We start from the raw sequence: 20,475 nt of genomic DNA, 5'->3' as shown, positions 1-20,475 counted from the left end.
AAGAGCACCCTGAGTATGAATGTTTCATGGCTTCTGAGCTCATTACCTGAACTGATTAAATAACCAAAGGGAAATAATTTAGGATTTCATGTACCAATCACAAACTAGTTAATTAATCAAACAGGAATGAAATCAGCCCAAAGCCCAAGCTGATTCCCCTAAAATAAAAATAACTAAGTTTTTTCCTGATTATAAAAGTAATGAACACTAATTTTTCAAATCTGAAAAAATAAATTTGAGGAAGGAAATAAAAATTAGCAGAAATAGCCATTTTTACAAGATGAATATTGTTATTTATTCTTCCAGACTCTTTTTCTATGAATATATGTACACAGTTTAAAAAACCAGAATCACACCCCACCTCCTGTTTCAAAACCACTTCTTAAAAAACAGCATGACATAGAGAAACCATCAGTCTTAATGGCTGTACAGTAATCCATTATACGAACAAATCATAAATAATTTAAATATACTGCCAGGACTCATTATACCCAATTTTAGTTTTTGAGTCTGTCAAACAGTTCTATTTATAAAAATAGCTAATATTTTAAAAATATTTTAAATATTTATAAAAAATTAATAATTCATGACTCATATACTCTTAAAGGCTATATTAGTTTTCTAAGGCTGCCATGATAAATTGTTACATTCTGTTGGCTTAAAACAACAGAAATGTATTCTCTCATCTGTGAGGCTACAAGTCTGAAATCTAAGTGCTGGCAAGGCCATGCTTCCTCTGAAGGTGAGGAATCCTTCTTTGTCTCTTCCTGGTTTCTTGTGGCTCTCAGCAATCCTTGGCTTCACTCAAATCTCTGCTTTTAGCTTCAAAGAATGCTGTGTCTTAGCATTCATCCCTGTGTGTGTGTGTGTGTGTGTGTCTCCTACATCTCTGTATCCAAATCTCCTCTCCTTTCTATTATAAAAATACTAGTCACTGGGTTTAGGGCACACCCTAATCCAGTATGACTTCATCTTAGCTTGATTACATCTGCAAAGACCCTGTTTCTAGACAAAGTTGCATTCACAGGCTAGAACTTGACTTTTTTAGGGACATGGTTCAAATAACTATGGAGGTTATCCATAAAAACAAAAATTTATATTAAAAAAAAAGAATGAAGCCCACTGAGTCCTTTCATAAATCTAAGATACATATGGGGGTTTGGTGTTATTTTTCTTAATTGCCATTTCATCATTTTAGTAATTATTCATCACTACTAATTGTTCCTAGTTATGTTAAACAAGAGTAAAACATTAAGAAAATAGGCCAGGCGCAGTGGCTCATGGGCCTGGCGTGGTGGCTCACGCCTGTAATCTTAGCACTTTGGGAGGCCAAGGCAGGTGGATCAACTGAGGTCAAGAATTCGAGACCAGCCTGGCCAACATGATGAAACCCCATTTCTGCTAAAAATACAAAAAAAACTAGCCAGGCATGGTGGCAGGGATCTGTAATCCCAGCTACTCAGGAGGCTGAGGCAGGAGAATTGATTGAACCTGGGAGGCGGAGGTTGCAGTGAGCCCAGATGTGCCATTGCACTCTGGCCTGGGCGACATGAGTGAGACTCCACCTCAAAAAAAAAAAAGAAAAAAGAAAGCAAACTAGAAGAATGATGGGTGCCTAAAAGGAAAATGCAACAGTGAGATAAATTATCAACATTATATCAACTTCAATTTTCTTACTGTATCATCTTTTTTTTAAAAAAAAGAGGTGGGGTTTCATTCTGTTGCCCAGGCTGGAGTGCAGTGTCGTGATAACAGCTCACTGGTGTCTGCAACTCCTGGGCTCAAGCAATCTTCTTGCCTTACTCTCCCAAGTAGCTAGGACTACAGGTACATGCCACCATGCTTGGTTTTGGGTTTTCTTTGTAGAGACTAGGTCTATGTTGCCTAGGATGGTCCTGAACTCCTGGCCTCAAGTGATCCTCCGGCCCCAACCTCTCAAAGTGTTACAATTGCAGGCATAAACCAGTGAAGCAGACCTGTGTCATCTTTCAAGAAGGTATAAGAAAAGCCTGGACAGCCAAGATGGCCGTTTAGGAACAGCTCAGGATTGCAGCTCCCAGTGAAAGCGCAGAGGGTGAGTGGACGCCGTGTTTTTATTGCCCACAGACTAGGAAATTCCCGGGCAGAGGTGCTCCACGGTCGCCAGCGCGGCTGTTTCGGCCAGCGCTGCTGCTTTGCCCCGCGCGGCTGCTTTGCCCCGCGCGGCTGCTTTGTCGGCGCCCCGGAGCCGCGGTTCTCCGTACAAAATACACTGGTCCGGGGGCCCTTTAGGCTGGCAATTGGAGCCACAGGAAGTCGCCCATACGCTGGTTCAAAAAGGGGACTGGCAGAGAACCAGGACAGTAGATTCCAGGGCAAAAAAAAGAAAAAAAAAGCGCCACAAACCTCAGTGCTGCTGTTTAAGCCAGCGCAGTGAGTGGCCGCAGGGGAAAACAAACAGACCCCGGCGCCTCTTCAACAGGCGACTGGAACACCAACTTAAAAAAGGCTCTGAGGCAGGGAGCCAGGCGATCAGGCTCGGCTGGTCCCACCCCCACAAAAGAACAGCAACCAGAAACTCTGGATTGAGAGTTTCACAGCAAGCGCAGCTGAACCCGGGACGGTCCAGCTCTGTGGGGGAGGGGCATCCGCCATTACCGAGGCAGCCCGCCGTTGCCAAGGCAACCCGCCATTGCTGAGGCAGCCCGCCGTTGCCAAGGCAACCCGCCACAGCAGAGACTCCACCCCAACAGAGGCGGGCCACCATCGCCAAAGCAGTTCTAACTACACCCATATAAACAGGACTGCAGGGAAGTTCACTCAGCAGCGGGGCGGAGCCCACAGCAGCTCAGCAAAGCTGCTATAGGCCGACAGTGACTAGGCTGCCTCCTTGCTGGGCTGGGCAGGTCTGAAGGAAAAAAAAAAAAAAAAAAAAGAAGGCGGCAGCATAACGGAAACTCATAAATAAAGCCCTAAATCCCTGGGACAGAGCACCTGGGAACAAAAAGCAGTTTATGAGTTCTGCTGCAGCAGACCTAAAAGTACCTGCCTACCAGCTCTGAATGAACAACAACAGAGCTCACAGCTCACCATTTGAGCTCCTATAAAGAAGAGACCGTCTCCTCAAGCAGCTCCCTGACCCCTATATATCCAAAAAGACACCTCATAAAAGAGAGATCAGATTGACACTAGGCGGGTATCCGTCTGGGACAAAGATAGCAGAAGAAGAAAACTGGTAACAACCCTTGCTGTTCAGCAGCTGCTGCAGGTGAACCCCAGGCAAGCAGGGCCTGGAGTGAACCTCAGCAGACCTACAGCAGGGGGGCCAGACTGTCAGAAGGAAAACCAAGAAACAGAAATAACCTCATCATCAACAAACAGAACGTCAATCTGAAAGATTTGAGACCCAATCTGAAAGCCAGCAACTACAAAGTCGACAGGTGGATAAATCCTTAAAGATGGGAAGAAACCAGCGCAAAAAGGATGAAAACACCCGAAACCAGAACACCTCTCCTCCTAAAAGGGATCACAACTCCTCACCAGCAAGGGAACAAGGTTGGATGGAGAACGAGTATGATGAAATGACAGAATCAGACTTCAGAAGGTGGGTAGTAAGAAACTTCTGTGAACTTAAAGAACATGTTCTAACCAAATGCAAAGAAACTAAGAACCTTGAAAAAAGATTTGACGAAATGCTAACAAGAATGGACAAAATAGAAAGGAATATAAGTGAATTGATGGAGCTGAAAAACGCAACACGAGAACTTCGCGAAGCATGCACAAGTATCAACAGCCGAATGGACCAAGCAGAAGAAAGGATATCAGAGGTCGAAGATCAACTCAATGAAATAAAACGGGAAGGCAAGACTGGAGAAAAAAGGGTAAAAAGGAATGAACAAAGTCTCCAAGAAATGTGGGACTATGTGAAAAGACCTAATCTACGTTTGATAGGCGTACCCGAATGCGACGCAGAGAATGAATCCAAGCTGGAAAATACTCTTCAGGATATTATCCAGGAAAACTTCCCCAACCTAGCAAGGCAGGCAAACATTCAAGTCCAGGAAATACAGAGAACACCACAAAGATATTCGTCAAGAAGAGCAACCCCAAGGCACATAATCGTCAGATTCACCAGGGTCGAAATGAAGGAGAAAATACTAAGGGCAGCCAGAGAGAAAGGTCGGGTTACCCATAAAGGGAAGCCCATCAGACTCACAGCAGATCTCTCAGCAGAAACCCTACAAGCCAGAAGAGAATGGGGGCCAATATTCAACATCCTTAAAGAAAAGAACTTTCAACCCAGAATCTCCTATCCAGCCAAACTAAGCTTCATAAGTGAAGGAAAAATAAAATCCTTTGGGAACATGCAAGTACTCAGAGATTTTGTCACCACCAGGCCAGCTCTACAAGAGCTCCTGAAAGAGGCTCTACACATATAAAGGAACAACAAGTACCAGCTCAACTAAAGGGCAAAACAGCCAGCTAGCACCAAAATGGCAGTATCAAATTCACACATAACAATATTAACCCTAAATGTAAATGGATTAAATGCCCCAATCAAAAGACACAGACTGGCAAATTGGATAAAAAGACAAAACCCATCGGTGTGCTGTATCCAGGAAACCCATCTCACATGCAAGGATACACAAAGGCTCAAAATAAAGGGATGGAGGAAGATTTACCAAGCAAATGGAGAGCAAAAAAAAAGCAGGAGTTGCAATTCTCATCTCTGATAAATTAGACTTTAAAGCAACAAAGATCATAAGAGACAAACAGGGACATTACATAATGGTAAAAGGATCAATGCAACAAGAAGAGCTAACGATCCTAAATATATATGCACCCAATACAGGAGCACCCAGATACATAAGGCAAGTTCTTAATGACTTACAAAGAGACATAGACTCCCACACAATAATAGTGGGAGACTTTAACACCCCATTGTCAACATTAGACAGATCAACCAGACAGAAAATTAACAAGGATATCCAGGACTTGAACTCAGACCCGGACCAAGCAAACCTAATAGACATTTACAGAACTCTCCACCCCAAAGCCACAGAATATACATTCTTCTCAGCACCACATCACACCTACTCTAAAATTGACCACATCATTGGGAGTAAATCACTCCTCAGCAAAAGCAAAAGAATGGAAATCGTAACAAACAGTCTCTCAGACCACAGTGCAATCAAGTTAGAACTCAGAATTCAAAAACTAACTCAGAACCGCACAGCTTCATGGAAACTGAACAACTTGCTCTTGAATGTTGACTGGATAAACAATGAAATGAAGGCAGAAATAAAGATGTTCTTTGAAACCAACGAGAATGAATCTCTGGGACACATTTAAAGCAGTCTCTAGAGGAAAATATACAGCAATAAGTGCCCACATGAGAAGCAAGGAGAGATCAAAAATTGACACCCTATCATCAAAATTGAAAGAGCTAGAGGAACAAGATCAAAAAAATTCAAAACCTAGCAGAAGACAAGAAATAGCTAAGATCAGAGCAGAACTGAAGGAGATAGAGACACAAAAAACCCTTCAAAAAATCAATAAATACAGGAGCTGGTTTTTTGAAAAGATCAACAAAATAGACCACTAGCAAGGTTAATAAAAAAGAAAAGAGAGAATAACCAAATTGATGCAATGAAAAACGATAAAGGGGATATCACCACAGATTCCATAGAAATTCAAACCATAATCAGAGATTATTACAAACAACTCTATGCACATAAACTAGTAAACCTGGAAGAAATGGATAAATTCCTGGACACTTGCCTCCTCCCATGCCTAAACCAGGAAGAAGCCGAAACCCTGAATAGACCCATAACAAGGTCTGAAGTTCAGGCAGCAATTAAGAGCTTACCACCCAAAAAAAGCCCAGGTCCAGACGTGTTCACAGCCGAATTCTACCAGGCATACAAAAAGGAGCTGGAACCATTCCTTCTGAAACTATTCCAAACATACAAAAAGAGGGAATTCTTCCCAAATCATTTTATGAGACCAACATCACCCCAATACCAAAACCTGACAGAGACTCAACAAGAAAAGAAAACTTCAGGCCAATATTCATGATGAACATAGACGCAAAAATCTTCAGTAAAATACTGGCAAGCTGATTGCAACAGCACATCAAAAAGCTTATCCACCATGATCAAGTAGGATTCATCCCAGGGATGCAAGGCTGGTTCAACATACGCAACTCTATAAACGTAATTCACCACATAAACAGAACCAAAGACAAAAACCACATGATTATCTCAATTGATGCAGAGAAGGCCTTTGACAAAATTCAACAGCACTTTATGATAAAAACCCTCAATAAACTAGGTATTGATGGAACGTATCTCAAAATAATAAAAGTAATTTACAACAAACCAAAAGCCAATATCATACTGAATAGGCAAAAACTGGAAGCATTCCCTTTGAAATCTGGCACTAGACAAGGATGCCCTCTCACCACTCCTATTCAATATAGTACTGGAAGTTCTAGCCAGAGCAATCAGGCAATAAAAAGAAATAAAGGGTATTCAAATAGGAAAGGAGGAAGTCAAATTGTCTCTATTTGCACACGACATGATTGTACATTTAGAAGACCCCATCTTCTCAGCCCAAAATCTCCTGAAACTGATAAGCAACTTCAGCAAAGTTCAAGATACAAAATCAATGTGCAAAAATCACATTCATTCCTATACACCAATAACAGACTTAAAGAAAGTCAAATCAAGAATGAACTGCCATTCACAATTGCTACAAAGAGAATAAAATACCTAGGAATACAACTAACAAGGAACATAAAGGACCTCTTCAAGGAGAACTAGAAGCCACTGCTCAACGAAATAAGGGAGGACAGAAACAGATGGAGAAACATTCCATGTTCATGGTTAGGAAGAATCAATATCGTGAAAATGGCCATACTGCCCAAAGTAATTTACAGATTCAATGCTATCCCCATCAAGCTACCAATGACCTTCTTCACGGAACTGGAAAAAAACACCTTAAACTTCATATGGAACCAAAAGAGAGCCCACATAGCCAAGTCAATTCTAAGCAAAAAGAACAAAGCAGGGGGCATCACACTACCGGACTTCAAACTATACTACAAGGCTACAGTAATCAAAACAGCATGGTACTGGTACCAAAACAGAGATATAGACCAATGGAACAGAACAGAGGTCTCAGAGGCAACACAACATATCTACAACCATCTGATCTTTGACAAACCAGACAAAAACAAGCAATGGGGAAAGGATTCCCTGTTCAATAAATGGTGTTGGGAAAGCTGGCTAGCCATGTGCAGAAAGCAGAAACTGGACCCCTTCCTGACACCTTACACTAAAATTAACTCCAGATGGATTAAAGACTTAAACATAAGACCTAACACCATAAAAACCCTAGAAGAAAATCTAGGCAAAACCATTCAGGACGTAGGTGTAGGCAAGGACTTCATGACTAAAACACCAAAAGCATTGGCAACAAAAGCCAAAATAGACAAATGGGACCTAATCAAACTCCACAGCTTCTGCACAGCAAAAGAAACAATCATTAGAGTGAATCGGCAACCAACAGATTGGGAAAAAATTTTTGCAGTTTACCCATCTGACAAAGGGCTGATATCCAAAATTTACAAAGAACTAAAGCAGATTTACAAGAAAAAAACTAACAAGCCCATTCAAAAGTGGGCAAAGGATATGAACAGACACTTTACAAAAGAAGACATACATGAGGCCAACAAACATATGAAAAAATGCTCATCATCACTGGTCATAAGAGAAATGCAATCAAAACTACATTGAGATACCATCTCACGCCGGTAAGAATGGCGAACATTAAAAAATCTAGAGACAGCAGATGCTAGAGAGGATGTGGAGAAGTAGGAACACTTTTGCACTGTTGGTGGGAGTGTAAATTAGTTCAACCATTGTGGAAGACAGTGTGGCGATTCCTCAAGGACATAGAAATAGAAATTCCATTTGACCCAGCAATCCCATTACTGCGTATATATCCAAAGGATTACAAATCGTTCTACTATAGGGACACGTGTACACGAATGTTCATTGCAGCACTGTTTACAATAGCAAGGACCTGGAACCAACCCAAATGCCCATCGACGATAGACTGGATAGGGAAAATGTGGCACATATACACCATGGAATATTATGCAGCCATCAAAAACGATGAGTTTGGGTCCTTTGTGGGGACGTGGATGAACCTGGAAACCATCATTCTCAGCAAACTGACAGAGGAGCAGAAGATCAAACACCGCATGTTCTCACTCATAGGCGGGTGTTGAAGGATGAGAGCACATGGACACAGGGAGGGGAGCACTACACACTGGGGTCTGTTGGGGGGAAATAGGGGAGGGACGGTGGGGGGTGGGGAGCTGGGGAGGGATAGCAGGGGGAGAAATGCCAGATGTAGGTGATGGGGAGGAAGGCAGCAAATCACACGCCATGTGTGTTCCTATGCGACAATTTTGCATGTTCTTCACACGTACCCCAAAACCTAAAATGCAATAAAATAAATGGGAAAAAAAAAATAAAAAAAAAATATTTACCACAATTTCTATCATAAAATAAAATAATGCAATGAGATTTAAAATAAAAAAAAAAAAAAAAGAAAAGCCTGGACACATTGTTGTAGCCTCTTTTGTAGTTTTTGCAGATCATACTTCAGAATTCAGATCTTTATTTTTTTTACTCATAACAAAGAGAATAAAAAAGATAAAGGTATTTCATAGTTATTAGATAAATCAAAATATGAATGCAAAATGACAGTAACAATCTCCTCCCCTTTTTGTTGCCCAGGCTGGAGTGCAGTGGCATAATCATAGCTCACTGCAGCCTCAATCTCCTGGGCTTAAGCACCCTCCTGCCTTAGCATTCCAACTAGCTTGGAATACTGGTATGTGCCACTACATCCAGCTAATTTTTTTTTTTTTTTTTTTTGTAGATAGGCTCTCTTACATGTTTCGCAGGCTAGTCTCAAACTTATGGCCTCAAGTTATCCTTCTACCTCAGCCTCCCAAAGTCCTGGGATTATAGGCAAAAGACATGCAACTGGTTGACAATCTACTTTCTAATGATGATGGTAAAATTGGTTGTGTAAGTGAAATCTCAGACAAAGAGCTTTCAGATAATGATATCTATCTAAATGAATTTTTTCAAACATAAGAAATGTTAGGTGAATAATACATTTCAAGAAAAAATACAAATTCAGTATTTTCATCCCATGAGTCATTTCACAATAACAATTTCATTATGTAATAATTTACAAGAACTTGGATCATCCCATTTTCTAAGAGGATATGTGGCAGTACTCCTTCATCACTTATGATATCTGTGCACCGAAATTTACTTGATAGGGTCAGTAAGTGAACAAATGCTGAAGTAAGTATTTTATAAAGGTTTTTGGGGAAAAAAAAGATTATGTAAACATAGAAGAATTCATTAATTTGATCATTCTAATTGGTGTACAATCTAAAAAATGTTTTGCATTTATGGGACAAAAAACATGGCCACTCTCCCTTCAACAAAATTATAAGCTAAGAAAATACTCAAAAGCATGGTTTTTTTTGATAATGTAAGTGCAAGATTCAGAAGTACTAATATGTTAGAGCCTATTAAGGATGTATTTAAAAATCTGGAATCAGTATTCAAAGGACAGCATATGTTCCAGGTTCATGCATGGTAGTAACTCAGCACTGAGTTAGCTGCACTCAATAGGCTACACCCATTTGGAATATTTTCAAAACTCAGAAAAGTGAAAATGAAAACCTGAGTTTGGCAACATCAAGAATGCGAAAAGAAAATACAGCCAACGGGAAAAAAACATTTACCACTCATCTATTTAATAAAGGACTTGTATGCAGAATATATAAAGAACTCTCGTTAGGTTCAGCGGCTCATGCCTGTAATCCCAGCACTTTGGGAGGCAGAGTGGGGCGTATCACAAGGTCAGGAGTTCGAGAACAGCCTGGCCAACATGGTGAAACCCCATATCTACTAAAAATACAAAAATAAATTGGGTGTGGTGGTACACGGCTGTAATCCCAGCTACTCAGGAGGCTGAGACAGGAGAATTGCTTGAACCCGGGAGGTGGAGCTTGCAGTGAGCTGAGATCGTCCCACTACAGCCCAGCCTGTGAAAAGAGCAAGACTCCTTCTTGGGGGGGAAAAAAAATGAATTCTCAAAACTCAATAAAAAGACAAACCAATTTTAAAGATAATTCAAGGACTTAAATAGACATTTCTCTAAATAAAATATATACAAATGGCCAACAGGCACATGGAAAGATGCTCCACATTTTTTCATGTGCTTATTGAGTTTAATGATGAAAACAATAGTAGTCAGGGGAATGCAAGTCAAAACCATAATGAGATACTACTTTACACCTACTAGAATGGCTACAATAAAAAAGACAATAATAAGCATTTGCAAGGGTGTGGAGAAACTGGAAGGGTTTTGCTATTGCTGGTGGGACTGTAACATGGTCCAGCCTCTGTGAAAAACAGTCTAGCAATTCCTCACACAGTTAAACATAGTTACTACATGACCTATTAATTTTGTTCTTAGGTATCTACCAAAGAAAAATGACAACATGTCCACACAAAAACTTCTACCTAAATGTTCACAGCAACTTTATTTATAAGAGCCAAAAGTAGAAACAACCCAAATGCTCATTATCTGATAAATGAAGCAAAATATTATATACTCATGTAATGGAAATCTATTTGGCAATAAAAAGGAATGAAGTACTGATACATGCTGCAAATTGGATGAACTTTGAAAACACTTGCTAAATGAAATAAACTAGTCATAAAATACAATTTACTGTGTGATTCTATCTGTATACGATAAATGTCCAGAATAGGCAAATTCATAGAGAGAGAACTTAGATTAGTGGTTGCCCAGGAGTGGGGACAAAGAAGCAGACAGAGAGTAAGTGCTAATGGGAAAAATTTGTCTTTTAAGGGTGATAAAAGTACCTTAAAATTATAAATATTAGAAAGTATTTTAAAATTATGACAGTGATATCTCAACATCTACAAAACATGCTAAAACCCACTGAACTGTACAGTTCAAATTGATGAACTTTAGGCCATGTTAATTTTTTTTGACTTGCTATGTTTAAATTCTTCTGAAAATTTCTAATACCTCTGTGTACTAACTACAAGATGGCTTTAAAATATTTTTTAAATATAAGGCCCATTAGCCCCAGATAATAAATGATGATGACTATTTTTCTTGGTATACTGAGGATTAACAAATCTTGAATGGACATTTAGATTACTGGTAATTTTTCACTATTATAAATAAAGCTGTTTTCAACATTTTTGTTTAGGCTGCAGAGTTGTTAGATCATTCCCTTAAGAAAAATTCCTAGAAATGAAATTCTGGCTAAAAAGGTATTCCTCTAGAAAAACTGTACTAATATATCGTTCCAACAACATTCAAGAGAAAAGCATCAGTTTTAACCTAAAATATGCTTGACTTCGCGGCTTAGCACAAAAATGCCCAAGAAGGAAAAAAAAATCCCTATAACAATAATAAAAATTCTTTCATTTTAGGCTGAGCTTTTCTCCAATTCTGACTTTAACTGATAGGAAATGGAATACTTCATTATGTGACATTTCTTAATTGCAGGTTTTACAACTTAGATCTTCTTGGAATGAACTTACCACTTATAAATTATATTCATTAAGCCAAATGCAATGAAAACCCATTTAGCAGCCAGGCGCAGAGGCTCACACCTGCAATCCCACTACTTTAGGAGGCCAAGGCAGGTGGATTGCCTGAGGTCAGGAGTTCCAGACTATCCTGACCAACATAGTAAAACCCCGTCTCTACTAAAAATACAAAAAATTAGCTGAGCATGGTGGGGGGCACCTGTAATCCCAGCTACTTGGGAGGCTGAGGCAGGAGCATCACTTGAACCCCGGAGGCAGAGGTTGCAGTGAGCCGAGATCGTGCCATTGCACTCCGGCCTCGGCAACAAGAGTGAGACTCTGTCTCAAAAAAAAAAAAAAAAGAAAGAAAGAAAAAGAAAAGAAAATCCACTTAACTTTCTCTATTTAAAAAATAAAATAAAATCTCGGTCTACTGAAATGCTTAGAAGGCATAATCTCTCAGTCACAACAAATATATGCAGTGACCCAATCCTGCTTCTAAATACCATCTTCTAATAAAAGAAACCAGGGCTCTTTAGAGAAATAACTAATTTTTAGGACAAGAGAAGGGAAAATAAAAAATAACCTAGGGAAATTTGCCAAAACTTGGAAACAACCAAAAGATGTCTTTCAACAGGTGAACTGGTAAATTGTGTTACATCCAGGCAACAGAATATTATTTAACACTAAAACAAATGAGCTATCCAGCCACAAAAGGACCTGGAGGAACTTTAAATTCATATTACTAAGTAAAAGAAGCCAATCTAAAAGGGATCTATGTGTATAATTCCAACCAAATGATATTCTAGAAAAGGCTAAACTATGGAGATAGTAAAAAGATCAACGGTTACCAGGGGTTAGGAAGGAAGGATTGCTAAGCAGAGAACAGAGAAGTTTTAGGGCAGCAAAAACTATTCTGTATGTAACTATAATGGTGAATATACGTCATTTGTCCAAAAGCATAGAATGTAGACCACTAAGAGTGAACTCCCATGTAAACTATGGACTTCGGAGCAACAATAATATATCAGGGTAAGTTCACTGACTATAAAAATAAAAACAAATAAAGGTGGTGAATGAATGTGAAACAACAAACAAACAAGAGCTGAGGCATCTTATAGTACCAGAGGATAAGTAAGTAGTCAAAGTATGGGGGCATGTCGAAAGACATAAGCAACAATCTGAATGAGTTCCCAATAACAAAAACTAAAATAGTTTTAAGCATCAAAGTAGATAACATAGCAATGAATTATAACCCAAACTATGAAATATGCGAGTCTATTAAGATATGAATGTTAACATAAATAATAAAGAAGAATAAAGAGAAACAAATCTTCATATAGAATTCCAAATATTCTCCCTCCTGCTGGTGGTTCTTAACTCCATCTCCCTCTTCCCAAACCCCCTTCCCAATGAGGGTTGACTAGACTTAGAGACTCACTTTCAAAAATTAGAGTAAGAAAAGGTAAAAATAGTATATTTTCAGTAAAGAAACTTGGCAAACAGTACTGTATCCAAGTAATGAAGGTTAACATCATCATATGGATATCACATATCCACTGATATGATGTGATGGCACAAGCCTTCACCTCTGTGGTATTCTTTCAAAATACCCAAATAACCCTAGTCAAACCACAAGAAAAATGTCAGAAACACCCAAATTAGAATACATTCCACAGGTCATAAAAAAGAAAGACTGAGAAACTGTCACAGAATGGAAGAGACTGGGGAAACATGATAACTACATTATATGTGGTACTCTGAACTGAATCCTGGAAAAAGAGTATTAATGGAAAAGCTGGTGAAATCCAAATAAAAGTCTAGAATTTCATTAATGGTCATGTTCTAACATTAAATTCTTAGTTTTGACAAATGTATCATGGTCATGGAAGACATTAACAATGAGGGAGACTGCATGGGAAGTATACAAAACTATGCACTATCTTTTCAACTTTTCGATTTATTAAAAATTATTCTGGCTGGGCACAGTGGCTCACGCCTGTAATCCCAGCACTTTGGGACGCTGAGGTAGGTAGATCACCTGAGGTCAGGAGTTTGAGACCAGTCTGGCCAACATGGTGAAACCCCGTCTCTACTAAAAATACAAAACTAGCTGGGTGTGGTGGTGCATGCCTGTAATCCCAGCTACTCGGGAGGCTGAGGCATGAAAATTGCTTGAACCTGGGAGGTGGAGGTTGCAGTGAGCCAAAGTTGCACCACTGGACTCCAGCTGGGGAAACAAGAATGAAGCTCCATCTCAAAAAAAAAAAATTATTCCAACATAGAATGTTTATTTTTTAAAAAAGCTTTAAAAATGGAACCATAAACCCATTAAACCAACACAGATATCCTTTTGGAAAATGTTAACTGTCTAAATTTAACTACCATTTTCTCCTTTTTAAAAATCTGTAATACTGTGGTTTCTCTTCAGAATGCATAAATCTTTTGCCTTTTATAAAGTCTGTTAAATGGAACTGAAGAAAAAACAAAGCTGAGGGAAAAAGGACTAACAATTTCTTATTGGAGAATAAATCATGCTTTAATCAGAAACATTATGTTCTGTATATTAATAGTCCTAAAACTGTGCATATTAAACTAGGAACATTTGACTGACACTGGTAGAAATACTTCATAGCATACTTTAAAAAATACAAAACCTAATATTCTACCAATTTAATCTTCTGTCAAGTTTTACAGAACACTGTGTTCTGTGGTTCACTGCGCTTTACTGGGAAAGACACATATTTAATCCATTAGTGGTATTGTAATAGAGAAACAAACATTTAAGTTTATACCTTTCGCATATGACACTTCTGAGGGAGGAGACAACTTGCCTCTAACTTTATAAATAATAGAAATGAATACTAAAAGGCTGTTAAGAAAGGTTATCCAAACCTTGAATACAAGGACAAAAGCTGTAGCCTTAAAAAAGTGATGTCCTTTCAAGGTATTAGATAATAGGAGGATAAAGACCCATTCAACAGTTACTTAATTACTTAAGGAAAGGGAAATGTACTTGCTCCATTAGTCTATTTAATACTGAATAAATAAACCATATTAAGTAAAATTATATGCTAATTTACAGATCTTTTGCCAGCAGAATTGCAAATAATTCTACCAGGTAGAAGAGATAATCCCAAAGGTTAAGGTGTATTGGTCTGAAAGACATTAACCAGTTTGCAACTGACCTCGCAATCTTATTCCAATTATTAAAATGTCTATGAATACACAGCTTCTCAAATGCTCTTTGAAATGTCCTCTATTTTACTTGTTTCCTCTGTAATTAATGAACTGATTGAAATCTTTGATAAACATTCATTTTGTATTTGGATGAGTCATGTTTTTAATTTTTTAAAATTATAATTCCATAGGCATAAGGAACTTTCCATGACATGCTTGATGTGGCCTTTCCTACAACCAGATCTGCAAATCCTACAATCTCACAGTGTTGTTATGATACTTTTTCTGCACAGTATTCTGCTAATATGCCAATCATTTGGTTATTAAACTATGAAATAACATATTTTTGTTTCAAAGATAAATCAGAAAAGAATGTTACTTTCAAGACCATCTTTATCCCACCACTAACTTTCCATTCTTGTAGCAAAGCACAAAAGTAAACATGCAAACTATTCTATGACATTTTCCTTGAGTTTTCTCATCTGCGCATTTTTAAAGCAATAAAAAACACAAAAAGATTCCCCTCATTTCAAGAGAGCGATTTCCTGAAAAGATTTTTTTAAGTCCTAATCCCTATAATGAGAAAATGTTTAAAGAAAAAAATGCATAAACAAAACTCTGTACTTGTTGAGTCTGCATTAACAAATTATCCACAGAGGCCAGGCTCAGTGGCTCATGCCTGTAATCCCAGTGATTTGGGGAGGCTGAGGCAGGAGAATCACTTGATCCAGCAGTTAGAGAACAGCCTAGGACACGTGGTGAGACCCCATCTCTACAAAAAATTTAAAAAATTAGCCAGGTGTGCTGGCATGTTGCTGGAGTCCCAGTTACTTGGGAGGCCTAAGGCAGGATGATCACTTGAGCCTAGGCGTTTGAGACCAGCCTTGGTACACAGCAAGACCCCATCTCTACAAAAAATGTAAAAAAAGAGCCAGGTTTGGTGGTACAAACCTGTAGTCCCAGCTACTGAGGAGGCTAAGGCAGGAGAATCATTTGAGTTCAGGCATTTTAGGCTACAGTGAGCTATGACTGTGCAACCGTATACTCTAGCCTTGGCAATAAAGAAAGATTCCACCTCTAAAAAAATAAAAATACATGGGAAAAAAAAGGAATTACCTACAGAATTATGGAACAGGATTTAGATAGGACTTTAAAGATCTTCTTGTTCAATCCCCTGTTTTAAAGAAAGGTTAGGCTCCAAGGAATACAGTGACTTTCCAGAGGTCTGACAGTTGCTAAAATTCATTTGATCTGACTTAAAAGATGTAATTTGTTGTACACCTCTCAAAATGTAGACATGAGTTAATTTTATTTAAACCAATTATTGGAAAAAATTTTTCTTCCATCTGTTTCAAATACTACTATTTGTAAAATGATATGGAATAATAACTGGTTCAGGTAAAAACTATAAATTGCCTTTACTTCCATAAATATGATTAATTACAAGTAAATTGCGATTACATGTTTGATATTCAACCAAGAAAGATTAGTAAAAAGAAAAAAAATCACAACTCTGTATTTTCAGTGTTACATTTTTCACTAAAAGCAAGTCTGTATTATAAGAAACTTGAATATTTTGGAAAATTCAAGAGAACTAATGATAAAAACTATTTTCAACTTTTAGATTTGAGCATGGGAAGGGAAGCACTACTTCACTCTCATCCAAACCATAATATATTAAAGCAAAAGAGAAAGGAATATTTCATACCCTGACATCACTTCTAGATGAAGCTGTCCTGAGACAGTTAAGAAAGCAGGAACATTGAAGAAATTCTCCTCAGGTACTTTTATTTTGCCTGCAGCCTGCAAATCAAAAACACAAACGACAAAAAAAAAACTATTACATGTTTTTTTTTTGCTTTTCACATTCCTATACATGCCCCAACTAAAAAACTTAACGCAATTAAATCTATGTGAAGACAGGTTGTTCTCATGAAAATAAAGGCAGTTACACACCTAAGAGAAAATACCAGCGTGGAAAGTCCTAATAAAGGCAAGGAAGTTTGCTCCATATTTGCAAAACATACAATATCCAAAGGATGAAGTACCTTTGTTGTAAAATACACTTCCCCCTAAAAAGCAACTTTGATTAAGGGGCAAGCTAAGGCAAGAGATTATGAATTAACAAAACAAAAAAACAGAAAATTTTTTTAAAAAAGGGGGGGAGAGAGATTATGAATTAATTTTTTTTATTTTAAAGATGGGGTTTCACCATGATGGCCAGGCTGGTCTTGTACTCCTGACCTCAGGTGATCCATCCACCACAGCCTCCCAAAGTGCTAGGATTACAGGCGTGAGCCACTGCGCCTGGCCTGAATTAATTTTTAATGTGAAGAATTACATAATCTCAAAATGTTGACTTATGATTGAGACTTACTTACCTCAAGGGAATTGTCTCTGGAACATGTGATGTCACATTTATTATTAAAATATTAACAGTAATGCTTTTAACACAGATTTTTCATAAACACATACACTTTCAAAAATACTATTTAATTGTCACCGTAACTCAGTGGCAGGAAAAGCATGACTCTAACAGATACACTGAGTAACGAGACTTTTATGAACTTACAATACAGAAAGGGTGATTATTCCATTTGAAATGTGTAGGAAATAGGCCAATCAACATTTGTTAAGAGCTAAGCTAAAAAAACTACCTGGAGGCCAAACACAATTTAAACAGTGTAATAAAGAAAGCTTCTAAATCAGGTTATGAGTATCATATCCTCTTCTGGGAAAGAAAGTTACTCTTGTTTTTGTTGTTTTAAACATAGGGTCTCACTATGTTGCCCAGGCTGGTCTCAACCTCCTGGGATCAGGCAATCCTCCCACTACAGCCTCCCAAAGTACTGGGATTATAGGCATGAGTCCCTGAGTCCAGCTTCTTGCATTTTAAACTATGCATTTATTTGAAAATATTTTAGTATAAGGGTATGTAGTCACTGTAAAAGCAATAAGGCCAACTTACGTAATGGAGAATGTAAGACTCTCTTAACGGACTTAGTACCAAATGTTAAATTATGGTAATACATGAAATAAAGTTATCTTATTTAATTTCATTGGTTGTTCTAAAAATATTGCATATCATATATAGGTGTCTGTGCATATATATAAAATGTATTGTAAAAATTATCAGTTGAATCTTTTATTTTTTTAGTAACTGCCTTTTTTTTTCAAACTTACTTTGATACTAGTCAGAGATAAATTAATTTTTTAATTAAAAAGTCCATCTTCAAATCTCATAATCAATGAAAGGGTATTGTTTGCAAAGATATTTACTACTCAAGACTAAATAATAGACCTGATATATGTTAGGATTTTAAAACAAAAGATCTGTTCTCTGATACTTCATTATTTACTGAAAAATTGCTTTCTCAAATAAGGTCCAACAAATTTATAAGACTACCATACTTTCTCCTTTCCTTCACCACTTTAGTCCATAATTTGTATTAATTTAACTTTATTTCAAATTGTTTCTCTCATTCCTAGTAGTTATATAAAAAAAAAAAAAAAAAAAAAAAAAAAAAAGGTCCTTACGACAAGTATGTATGTATGTATGTCAGAGTCTCACACTGTTGCCCAGGCTGGAGTGCAGTGACGTAATCTTGACTCACTACAACCTCCACCTCCTGGGTTTAAGCAATTCACCTGCCTCAGCCTCCCCAGTAGCTGGGATTACAGGCACCCACCAACATGCTCAGCAAATATTTGCATTTTTAGTAGAGATGGGGTTTCACCATGCTGGCCAGGCTGGTCTCCTGATCTCAAGTGATCTGCCAGCCTTGGCCTCCCAAAGTGCTTGGATTACAAGCACGAGCCACTAGGTCCAGCCTATGACTAGATTTTAGACTTTCATTTACCAGCACTTGTACAGAATGGATTCTGATTTTTCTTACATTTCTTCAATCCAACTTATTTAAAACATACTACTAGTTCATTATGCTTTCCAATGTCATGTTAGCATTTACATAACTATAATTCATGCTACTTTACTATAAATTTCTTTTATATTACAATTAAAGCATTATACTGATTTTTTAAACTTCTCTGTGTATTATTTATATATTTCAGAATATTAAAGAGGGTATATAAAACATTCTTTGTAAAAAGTAATTATGAAAAGTGGTAAACAAAAATGGCAGGGTAGGTAGCTCCAAAAGACTGTCCCACCACAGAAAAATAAAAGAAAAAATGAGCAAAACTGTCAGAATCAACTGTGGGAACTCTGGAAGAGAGTTAAAAGTTTATAGCAATCAAGCAAGTTTTATAGCAATCAAACAAACGCTGAATCAAGAAAAAGGCAAATTTAAAATGGTAGACTCCACGCAACAGCAACAGAATATATGTTTTTTCAAGCGCACATGGATCACTCTCCAGAGTAGACCATATAGTATAGGCCATAAAACAGTTTTAATAAGTCTTAAAAGACTAAAATCACAGAAGGTATCTTCTTTGATGACTATGAAATCAAACTAGAAATGTACAATAAGGGGTTGTGGGTACTAGAAAAAAAAGTTTGGTGGTTTCTTAAAAAGCTAAAATTGAATTAACTAAATGACAGAGGAATTCCACTCCTAGGTATATATCAAAAAGAATTAAAATGATGTATATAAACAAATACTTGTACACAATTGTTCAAAACAGCACTATTCACAATAGCCAAAAGGTAGAAGCAACCTAAATATCCATCAATGGAAAAATGAATAAACAAAATATGATACATATATTTATATATACACACACACACAATAGAATATCATTCAGCTATCAGGACTATATGTACCTATATATTTTTAAAATTAAATGTTTTAGCATGTACTTACATATGTTAAAACACAGACGAACACTGAAAATATGCTAAGTGAAAGCAGACAGACCTAAAAGGCTATGTATGATTACATTTATATGAAATATCCAGAATACTTAAATCCACAGAGGCAGATTGATGACAGTATGGTTTGAGCAGAGGGGAAAATGGGATGTAACTACGAAATGGGCACAGGGTTTTCTTCTGGGGTGGTGAAAATGTTTTGGAACTTAACAGAGGTGGCAGTCATACAATACTGTGAATGTACTGAACGCCACTGAAATGTACCTTTTAAAATGGTTAATTTTGTGATATAAATTTCACCTCAATTCTTGAAAGTAATTATTGAATCTTAGTAATTTCAAAAAACTACCACCCTAGGATTGCAAATTTAAGATTTAGGATTGTAATCTTAAATCTGTGATCTTAAGTACTTATGTTAGTGATAAAGAAACAATAAAATATATGAATTAAACACGCAACTTTGTAACTTTATCAGTGGGGAAGGATTTCTTTAACAAGAGCTCCAAATTGCCAATGATAAAAGGAAAAACTGCCAGGCGCGGTGGCTCAAGCCTGTAATCCCAGCACTTTGGGAGGCCGAGGCAGGTGGATCACGAGGTCAACAGATCGAGACCATCCTGGTCAACATGGTGAAACCCCGTCTCTACTAAAAATACAAAACATTAGCTGGGCATGGTGGCGCGTGCCTGTAATCCCAGCTACTCAGGACGTTGAGGCAGGAGAATTGCCTGAACCCAAGAGGCGGAGGTTGCGGTGAGCCGAGATCGCGCCATTGCACTCCAGCCTGGGTAACAAGAGTGAAACTCCGTCTCA

General features: G+C 37.8%; 1 protein-coding gene across 7 annotated transcripts in view; it reads right to left on the bottom strand.

The window, feature by feature from the left end:
* NARS2 (asparaginyl-tRNA synthetase 2, mitochondrial) overlaps positions 1-20,475 on the bottom strand; it is a 154,261-nt gene that overhangs the window by 83,135 nt on the left and 50,651 nt on the right. For 5 of the 7 annotated variants that reach the window (XR_004274313.1, XM_032295895.1, XM_032295896.1 and 2 more), the window contains one exon: positions 16,540-16,634. The exons of the other annotated variants lie outside the window; for them this stretch is intronic. Coding sequence is in view for 4 of the 5 variants with exons in the window: in XM_032295895.1 (XP_032151786.1) it covers positions 16,540-16,634 (95 nt within the window). In the remaining variant the exon portion in view is untranslated. The remainder of the gene's footprint in view (positions 1-16,539; positions 16,635-20,475) is intronic. 7 annotated transcript variants of the gene reach the window in all.

Source organism: Sapajus apella, unplaced genomic scaffold (assembly GCF_009761245.1).
Source record: "Sapajus apella isolate SASKATOON/1434 unplaced genomic scaffold, GSC_monkey_1.0 scaffold34, whole genome shotgun sequence".
Lineage (NCBI taxonomy): Eukaryota > Metazoa > Chordata > Mammalia > Primates > Cebidae > Sapajus > Sapajus apella.
Note: the sequence above shows the minus strand (reverse complement) of the source record. Positions and strands in the feature narration are given on the sequence as shown.